Here is a 10,266-nt window from a genome sequence, read left to right as displayed (position 1 = left end):
GATTGTGCCACTGCACTCCAGCCTGGGCAACAGTGAGACTCCATTTCAAAAAGAAAAAAAAAAAAAGAAATTGCTTTTATCCAAGTGTGGTGGTATGTGTCTATAGTCCCAGCTACTCAGGAGGCTGAGGCAGGAGGATCACTTGAGCCCAGGAGTTGGAGTCTGGCCTGGGCAATGTGGGAGACCCCATCTCCTTAAAACAAACAAAAAAAACCTTACTTTTTTTTTTTTTTTTGCTCTACATGTTCAGAGAAGCTTCTCTAGTAACAAACTATAGAAATGATCCCTGAAAGTATAGTCTTAAAATCTTACTTTTTAATCATAATTACAGCAAACACTGTTCTGGAAATCTGCCCACATGGATGACTAAGAATAGAGCTGGCTTTTCCAACCCTGTGATACAGGGAAGTGTAAAGGCTGCTCATCTGTTTAAATAGCAGAATTTGAGGTTGTGGCCTTGATTTTCTGTTATCTTCCTTTCTTTATCTGTGAGCACAAGATGAAACAAGTATGTTGAAGCTTGGACTTTTACACTGATTTCTACAGAACACAGTGGTTCAGAGCCAGAACGCCTCGGCTGCCGGCTCTACTTCCTTGTTTCCCTTGACAAATTACTGTACCACCCTGCCGTAATTTCCTCATGGGGTTGTTAAGTACAATACATGTGAAACAACCCTGAAAATAATGCCTGGTACAAAGCAAACAATCATTATCAAAAGTTGTAGTAATCCACTATGCTTCCTGGTACAGGGCACGCCAGAGTTCCTGGGAGCTAATCTTGATTGCTGGTGTTCCATGTGGTTGTTGTGTACAAAGAAATTACCACGGAGGGAACATGGAGGTGGGAAAGGACCTGGTGCCATGAGCAGAATGAAGAGGTGTCTGAAGAAGCAACAATCTGAGGTTAGGCAGGAACATCTGGCAGCTCTCAGAGAGGTTTAGCAGTCCTTACTCAAGTGCAAGAAGTGACTGTGAGGTGTACTAAAATGTGAAAGGCGGCTGGGCACGGTGGCTGTCGCCTGTAATCCCGGCAGTTTGGGAGGCCAAGGCAGGCGGATCACCTGAGGTCAGGAGTTCGAGACCAGCCTGACCAAAATGGAGAAACCCTGTCTCTACTAAAAATACAAAATTAGCCAGGTGGTGTTGTGGGCTCCTGTAATCCCAGCTACTCAGGAGGCTGAGGCAGGAGAATCGCTTGAACCCGGGAGGCTGTGGTTGAGGTGACCTGAGATCACACCATTGCACTCCAGCCTGAGCAACAAGAGTAAAACTCTGTCTCAAAAAAAGTGAAAGGCAGAGAAAGCCCTGCTCTCCTTAGTCTTGGCCTTCATCTTTTTTTTTTTTTTTGGGGGGGGGACGGTGTCTCACTCTGTTGCCCAGACTGGAGTGCAGTGGCACGACCTTGGCTCACTGCAATCTCCGCCTCAAGGGTTCAAGCGATTCTCCTGCCTCAGCCTCCCGAGTAGCTGGGATTGCAGGCACCTGCCACCATGCTTAGCTAATTTTTTTGTATTTTTAGTAGAGATGGGGTTTTACCATGTTGGCCAGGCTGGTTTTGAACTCCTGACCTCAAGTAATCTGCCCACCTTGGCCTCTCAAAGGATTACAGGTATGAGCTACACGCCTGGCCAGCCTTCATCTTTCTAACTAATGAAATGAAGCTGGGTGCTCACTTCAGTAGCACATACACCAAAACTGAAGCCATATACAGAAGATTAGCATGGCTTGGCTCCTGCGCAAGAATGACACTCAAATTCGTTGTGTTCTGTATTAAACAAACAAAAAAAAACGCCAGGCGCAGTGGCTCACGCCTGTAATCCCAGCACTTTGGGAGGCCGAGGTGGGTGACTCACCTGAGGTCAGGAGTTTGAGACCAACCTGGCCAATATGGGGAAACCCTGTCTCTACTAAAAATCCAAAAATTAGCCGGGCATGGTGGTGGCATACCTCTGTAATCCCAGCTCCTCTGGGGGCTGAGGCAGGAAAATCACTTGATCCTAGGAGGCAGAGGTTGTAGTGAGCCAAGATCGGGCCACTGCACTCCAGCCTGGGCAACGAGCAAAACTTCGTCTCAAAAAAACAAGTTGAGGAAAACATGGTTCTCCAGGGATGTGGCGAGTCAGGATTCTGCACTGCTGCCAAGAGGAGCGATCTCGGGCTGCTTTTTGTTTCCTCCACACAACATGGTGAGGAGCCAAAGGAAGACAGTGATCTAAGTCATTCCCGACCTTCAGGGAAAGGCGGGACCATCTCTGTTTTCAAATTCTTAACTGCCTCACTCCCCTAAAGCATTTTTTCCCCAACGGAAACAGACTGGAACATAATTAAGCAATGTTGATCACTGCTTCAGTCAAAAGTGGTCTAAAGGGAAAAGCTGCTCGTGTTTTCTCCCCCAAAGGGGACAGATGGCCTCAAAGGAACATGCCACATTTGGATTAGATTTGTGGTGGTGGTGGGAGGAGTGACCTGTCAAGGGCTCCTTGAATGAACAAAACTGTTCCTCAAAGGGCTTTGGGTGGAGGTCATCTAAGCAAGATCCTCCTCCCTGGGAACTCTCCGGAGATGGCCGACTGTTCACTTACACAGGTAGCTCGGGGTCCCACTTGAAGTCAGTTGCCCAGAATAAGCCAGAGCCTGCCCCTCAAGAATTCAGGAATGTGGTTTCCAATGCAAATAAAGGCTAAATTGTAGAAACAGTGCTGGAGTATGTTCAAGCCCTCCCTCTGTCCTCTGAGTCATTTGGAAATGGTTAACAAACAGGTTGGACACCTGGGTTGATTACCCCTGAAGGGGATTTCCACACGAATCCTATACTGTAAAATCATCCTCTTACCTTTCCAAAGCAATTCAGTCCCGCCTTCTAGACCAAAGTGTGCCTTAAAGATTCCAAATGTCCTAAATCAGATCCCAGGCTTCCTAAATTAGAGCAGCAACTGCTGCTGACACAAAGAAACAAGGAGCCAAGCAACTTTGTGCTTAAAAAAAAAAAGTTTATTTTAAATTAAGAGGAACAGATGTCCAATGTTTCAAAAAGCCACAAATTTGTGGATTTGGCTGACAAACCCTATAAGCTGCATTTTATTTCTGTTCCCATAGAGTCAGCCAGCCACTTGCCACTGACTCACTTCTCTCTGGGCCACAGTTTGGGTCAGTCTCCTGACTACAGAATTAGAATCCAGATATCGAGTGAACCCAGGGTGCTTGCGTGGAGAGCAGGTGTTAAAAGCCATTTAAAACCACCCTTCTCCTGCTTTAATTTAGGAGTATCAACACCCACACAGCAAACTGCAAGGCTAGTGGGTCAAAGAGAATGAGCAAGCAGTTGGCACCTGCCAATCCCAGCACCACGCAATTCTAAAGGTAATGAGTAAGCAGCTGTCTGGAACAGGTTTTTGTATAAACCTTCTTAAGAGTACTGGTTAAATATGCAAATACATGTAGGTTATTTGCTGCAATTCAAAGCCTCACCCCCAGTGCAAACGCATTACCTCAGTTGAACTCTTGGCCTTGGTGGGAAGGGACAGGATGCGTAGCTCCTGTCCACCAGACACAAATGACTCAACTGCTTCTAGAGTTTAAAGTACATGATGTGCTTTCTTTTCTTGTTGTCTTTGAGAATAAAGAAATAACTTTGGACACAAGGGTTTTTGTGTGTAGTATCTCCTTTATATTTTGTAAATACTGGAGAAGCTTCAAGCGTCAATAAATGTTAGAGATACAATGTTACCTGGCTTCCAAAAACTCTTGCTTAAATTTTTTGTAGCACCTCGAAAAATTATTTGTGAATAAAATGAAGATGTTTTCTTTTTTTAACAGACATGAGACTCTCTGGTCTATTGAGGGGAAGATCTTGCATGCCATTAAAACAATTTTTTCATGTTTTATTACTATATATATATATATATATATATATATATTAATAAAGACAGGGTTTCACCATGTTGGCCAGGCTGGTCTCAAAACTCCTGACCTCAGGTGATCCGCCCATGTCGGCCTCCCAAGGTGCTGGGATTACAGATGTGAGCCATCTCGCCCAGCTTTTTCATGGTTTAAAACCTATTTACCCAGCAAATCTCACTGGATTTTCTAGACTGACCTTCTTGTAACAAGTATGAAAGGCTGATACTTCCTTTTTTCCTCTTTGCTTTCCAGAGTTTTTGCTATTTATATATATATAGAGAGAGAGACAGGGTCTAATTGTGTCACCCAGGCTGGAGTGCAGTGACACAATCGTGGCTCACTATAGCCTCAACTTCCCTGGGCTCAGGTGATCCTCCCACCTCAGCCTGGGACTACAGGCACACGTCGTCATGCTTGGCTTTTAAATATTTTGTAGAGCGGTCTCATTATATTGTCCAGGCTGGTCTCGAACTCCTTGGCCTCTCAAAGTGCTAGGATTATCGGAATGAGCAACTGTGATGATCGATACTCTTTATAATAAAAATAAATTAGAAAATGTCAATATTTTCAGATGGGAAAGTTAAAAAACTTTTTTTTGTTTTCTTTTTAAATTTTATTTACTTATTTTTTAAAAAGACGGGGTTTCGCCATGTTGGTCAGGCTGGTCTTGAACTCCCGACCTCGGGTGATCTGCCCACCTTGGCCTCCAAAGTGCTTGGATTACAGGTGTGAGCCACCATGCCTGGCCTGGTTTTAACTTCTTTAGTACAACTTTTTTTCACTTATCAAAAGTTTGACAGACTATCTACTACAAAATAAGGGCACATATGCTAAGAAAGCATTTTAAAATATATCTTTGTTTCTGGAGAAGTGAATGCAATGTTGTGAAATTCTTCCATGTATATCAGATGCTCAGTTTTTTTTTTTCTTTTTTTGTGAGACAGAGTCTTGCTCTGTTGCCCAGGCTGGAGTGCTGTGGCACAATCTTGGCTCACTGCAACCTCTGCTTCCCGGGTTCAAGTGATTCTTCTGCCTGTTTCCTAAGTAGCAGGCATGTGCCACCAAGCCTAGCTAATTTTTGTATTTTTAGTAGAGATGGAGTTTCACCATGCTGGTCACAAACTCCTGACTTCAGGTGATCCGCTCACCTCAGCCTCCCAAAATGTTGGGATTACGGGTGTGAGCCACTGCGCCTGGCCTGTCTTTGATTGGGAATACCCAGCATGGTGGCTCACGCCTGTAATCCCAGCACTCTGGCAGGCCAAGGCAGGATCACTTGAGCCTAGGAGTTAAAGACTGACCTGGGCAAAATATTGAGCCTGGGAGATCAAGGCTGTAGAGAGCCACGACTGTGCCACCGCACTCTTGCCTGGGTGACATGGTGAATACCCATCCCCCCCACCAAAAAAAGGAAGTAACTTTTATTGCTGTACTTTTTATTTTCTTGTAGACAGGGCTCTTGCTATATTGCCCAGGATGGTATTGAACTCCTGGGCTCAAGGAATCCTCCTGCCTTGGCCTCCCAAAGTATTGGGATTATAAGTGTGAACCACCGCACCCAGCCTGTATTTCAGTACTTTATATGTTAACAGATTTATTCTTTAGAAAAACTGTCCTTCTATCTCTTCTGTTTTTACAGATGAAAGAAACCTAGGCTCTTTTAAACTTTCTCAGGTCAGAAACAATGTGGGAGAAACCCAAACCTTCATTAACATAGACTATTATACAGGGGGAAAACGGGTTCCAAAGTAATATATGGAAAGGCTTTTTGACACTAAAAGGCTGGGCATCTCTATGAGCTTCTTACACATGGTTCAGGCTAAACAATTCATCTCGGTATATGAGCGCAACTAGTTATTTAGCTAGTGCATAATCCGTACTCAAATGAGTCAGTGTTGAATGACTGGTGAAATGACAAAAGAGCCTCATGCTGTCCTACTAAGGCTATAGATAGCACAGAGCACACTGGCGGCAGAGGCTGGGCTTGTTTGTGCAGGAGCACTCAATACTGCATGTTTCAATAATTAACTAGTGCATTTAAGAAACTTCATGCTAGCATTCATAGGGAATGGAGAGGTGGCCACTATGCGAATGAAACTAAAAACCTTCCTTCCCAGACTCATACTCCAGATTACTCATACACAGAGAATATAGAAAACTATGGGAAAACTGGACATTGCATATTTTCATGTGACATTGTCTTTTTTTTTTTTGGGATGGAGTCTCGCTCTGTCGCCCAGGCTGGAGTGCAGTAATGCAATCTTGGCTCACTGCAACCTCCACCTCCAGGGTTCAAGCGAGATTCTCCTGCCTTAGCCTCCTGAGTAGCTGGGACTACAGGCGCATACCACCATGTCCGGCTAATTATTTTGTGTTTTTAGTAGAGATGGGGTTTCACCATGTTGGCCAGGCTGGTCTCAAACCCCTGACCTCAGGTGATCTACCCGCCTTGGCCTACTAAAGTGTTGAGATTACAAGCGTAAGCAACTGCGCCTGGCCAACATTTTCTGTTTTAAGGGAGCTGTTCCTCAGCTCTTCAGTGTATAAACTGCTGATGTATTGCATTGCTCGACAGTCACCAAATTGGAAAATGATAAAACACTGCAGATATGTAAGGCACAAAATGAGAGATAGACACAAAGTAGAGATAGAATGGCAAGAATTCTGAGGCCCTCTTTTTATTTACAGTGATAACAAACCATTCACTTGCAAATTCTCTGGTGTCCCGTCAGTTGGAATTAAGTAGGTACTGTGTATCTTTGGGGTCATGTGGTTGTCTCCACTTTGGTAGATACGAGAAAGGAAGACACAAACAGCTGAAAAAGAAGGGTATCACACCACTCCAGACGGAATCCAGCAGGAACCTCAGAGCATGCCACACCTGAACACTTAAAAGAGGAAGGAAGGAAAGCTGCTCTTCATTTATGTTGAAAGCAAATTCATTTGAAAGATAGTGCATAAACAGTCACACAAGTCAGATGTATCAACTAGACCTTCAGCTTAGGAAACAAAGTTTTTTGTTTCTTTTTAATAATACACCACCCTGAAATGAATTTGTCAATGAATCCCAAAGATTTGGTACAAATAGTACAATTCGTATTTGCTTTCCTCTTTCCTTTCTTCAAACACCAACTAAAATACAGGTGAAAGAGATGAAACGCATTTCCCCATAAAATCCTCCCCCCATATGCTACATTTATAGCATGAAAGACTCTTAAGTGCCACTAGACAGACGGACCAGAGTTTCTGATCATAAACCATGATGCAGTAATGTTTGAATGAGAACACTGGATATGGATGGTCAGATGAAAGATACCAAAATGTCAGACAGCCCATCGACTGCTGTTGCCATGAGATTCAACAGTCAACATCAGTCTGATAAGCTACCTGACAAGGTGGTACAGCCATGGAGATGTCACGATGATGGTAGGCAAAACAAGCAGACATTCAGGCAGGATTAAAAAAAAAAAAAAGGCATTTCTGCCCTGTTGAGATCGAACCCCAATTCTATTCTATTCTGACACAATGCTCAGTATCAATTTTCCTAAAGAAAAAAAATAAAATTGTTTATTTTCCTCTCAAGCAAAACAAAATAAACAAGTTCAATCAAAAACATCTCAACGGAAAAAAAATCACATTAAGAATAAACACTTACAGAAAGGCAAGAAAACTGGGTTACATATACATTTGTGTCTGTTGAAACCAGAGTACATGCTAGAAAACACAGATATGACAGTGTGTGTGTGTTTTTTTAAGAAGTGCGTAATTTCTCTCTTCAGTATCCTTTCATGTGTATGAGATATCTCTCCTCTCCTGTGTTCACAAACCAAGAAATCCCCAGGTAGGCCGATCCCAGAGATACCACTTAGCAGTACGTAGCAGCCCAGTTTCAGCATAACAAAACATGTCTTGGGGCTCTCTCATGCAAATAAATGAAGGCTTAAGAAATTCTTGATGTAGGTGGATTAGGCAAGACTGCCATTCAGCTGGTATAAGCTAAAAGTAAAAAATCAAAAACGCTCAAGAAAACGGACACAATTTTGGAATGATCAAAGATGTCTTTATAAAGTTTTTTCAAGACTTCATTCTAAATATACAGAATAAAAAATGGTGTCAGCTCACTTGTAAGACACCAACCAGATTTTCCTTATACTGTCTCAAAATTTAAAGATCAATTTCCCCAGAGGGTGTGCAATGCATCATAAAATGGCCCTCTTTTGAGGGTGGGAGAGGGTTGGGCAGGATGGAATATTAAATTGAAACATGATAAACATGCAAGACTGTTATCCAGTCTAGGTAACTTATATACATTTTGATGACTTAGGAAAACAAAGCAATCATTTGTGACAAGCCTAAAAAGCTTGACATATTTCACATACTTAGGAACTTTTTCTGTGTGGTGGGAATTCTCTAATTGTATCTTGTGGGCCTTTTGAAAGTAACAAACAGAAGGCCAGTCTCTGTTGCAAAGTTTGCTGCTGCACATCACATCCCACCCAAAGAAAACACAAGGTGGATTGGATTGAGGGTGGATACCTTACCTTAGGACACAAAGGGAAAAGTATGTCAGTGCAAAGTATGGACTAAACTGCTTTCAGGAAAAAAGTTTTAAAAATTGATAGAGGTTGGAAAAGGGAATTTTCCTTCCTGGCTTGGAGTCCTCCCAATTTAAGGCAGAACCCATCCACTCCAATTTCTGCAGTTTAAAACTTTCTCTGCTTATTTTGTTTTCTCCTCTGAGTTCAACCGCTGCTGGATTCGTTTGGCGTAACTTTGTGCCATGGAGTTAATGATAGATAGAATGAAGTAACACACCATCACAACTACCAACTTTTCAAACATCCAGGACAGCCAGTTTTCTCCCTGTCAAAATAAATGCAGAACAATGCAATGAAAAAGGCTTCATTAGTTCAGTAGTAAAAAGGGGATCTTCACTATGCTTTAAGGAAATTAATGAAAACTTGAAGTATGGAACTTACAAAGCCTAAACAATTAAAAATGAAAAGTGAGCAACCTCAGCTATTCCAAAATCTCCATTCCTCTCCTTTTTACACCCAACTATCAAGGTTTCACTTTGTCGGATGGAAAATCAGTGTTGAATCATATAGTTTAGAATGGGGTGAGTGTGAGGTCTCTTCTACTTGGACCTAAGAATAAACTCTGATTAAACTCAACTCTGAAGTTGTCATGCAGATACTTGTGAGTAGTGTCAAGACAGTTAAATATTTTTGTTGCAGTACTGGGAGCTGTTTTTAAAACATAAATGTATCTGTTTGTGATGTTATGTTTGGTCGACTGAGGGCAGCCGAGAGCCACATGAAAAGTGCAAGGCCATTAAAAAAAACTTTGCTTCCGTCGGGGTGCAGTATCACACCTGTAATCCCAGCACATTGGGCGGCCGAGGCGGGCCAGTCACCTGAAGTCAGGAGTTCAAGACCAACCTGGCTAACATGGTGAAACCCTCTTTCTACTAAAAATACAAAAAATTACCCAGGCGTGGTACATGCCTGTCTAGCTACTTGGGAGGCTGAGGGAGGAGAATCACTTGAACCCAGGAGGTGGAGGTTGCAGTGAACAGATATCATGCCATTGTCCTCCAGCCTGGGCACCAAGAGCGAAACTCCATCTCAAACGAACAAAAAACCTATGCTTCCCTGGAGTTTCCCATTTCACGTTACTGCTTACTCATCCTCTTCTAGTCATTTCCCTTTGCCTCAAAATCATTTACAGAAAAGACAGTCTTAGTTTGTGTTTTTTTTTTTTTGAGACAGTCTCACTTTGTCACCTAGGCTGGAGTGCAATAGCATGGTTTTGGCTCACTGCAACCTCTGTCTCCTGGGTTCAAGCGATTTTGCTGCCTCAGTCTCCCCAGTAGCTGGGACTACAGGTGCGTGCCACTGCAACCGGCTAATTTTTGTATTTTTAGTAGAGACAGGGTTTCACTATGTTGGCCAGACTGGTCTCGAACTCCTGATCTCATGATCTGCCTGCCCTGGCCTCCCAAAGTGCTGGGATTACAGGCGTGAGTCACTGTGCCTGGCCCAACAGTCTTGGTTTAAGTTTTACAGTTTAGCTATGATAAGAGCCTTGGTTTATTAAAAAAAAAGATCATTTTCCCACAGGATTAAAAGAAAAATAGAGTCAAAAACAAAGGGAGATATTCAAGTCACCTCAGTAAGTCTAATACTTTGTTATGCTGTAAATTTTAACTTTTTAATCTACTTGGGAAGTCTATCTAATACATCATTTAAGATTAAGGCAACAATTCATTCTGTACAACAGAACCATTATTTTCCACTGGCTCTACCCTTGTTCTGGGGACACTTTCTGGTTTAAGACAAAGACAAACTTCCCAGTAAAGCATAC

The 10,266-nt window shown here is 42.7% G+C and overlaps 1 protein-coding gene, 1 non-coding gene and 1 pseudogene across 3 annotated transcripts in view; 1 reads left to right on the top strand and 2 right to left on the bottom strand.

Moving 5' to 3' along the window:
- Positions 1 to 208: 208 nt before the first annotated feature.
- On the bottom strand, positions 209 to 302 carry LOC135275804 (small nucleolar RNA U3; annotated as a pseudogene).
- Positions 303 to 1,665: 1,363 nt separating this feature from the next.
- On the top strand, positions 1,666 to 1,773 carry LOC135275838 (U6 spliceosomal RNA). Its single transcript, XR_010343405.1, has one exon. It is a non-coding gene; the product is annotated as a U6 spliceosomal RNA (small nuclear RNA).
- A 4,769-nt stretch (positions 1,774 to 6,542) lies between these two features.
- Positions 6,543 to 10,266, bottom strand: part of VMP1 (vacuole membrane protein 1) — a 135,522-nt gene continuing 131,798 nt past the window's right edge. For both annotated transcript variants that reach the window (XM_012445405.3, XM_064378417.1), the window contains one exon: positions 6,543 to 8,763. In XM_012445405.3, coding sequence (XP_012300828.1) covers positions 8,620 to 8,763 — 144 coding nt within the window. In that variant the 3' untranslated portion in view covers positions 6,543 to 8,619. The remainder of the gene's footprint in view (positions 8,764 to 10,266) is intronic.

The sequence above is a fragment of the Aotus nancymaae genome, unplaced genomic scaffold (assembly GCF_030222135.1).
Source record: "Aotus nancymaae isolate 86718 unplaced genomic scaffold, 86718_ANA_hifiasm-v0.15.2.pri h1tg000018l, whole genome shotgun sequence".
Lineage (NCBI taxonomy): Eukaryota > Metazoa > Chordata > Mammalia > Primates > Aotidae > Aotus > Aotus nancymaae.
This window is presented reverse-complemented; position numbering and strand designations above follow the sequence as displayed.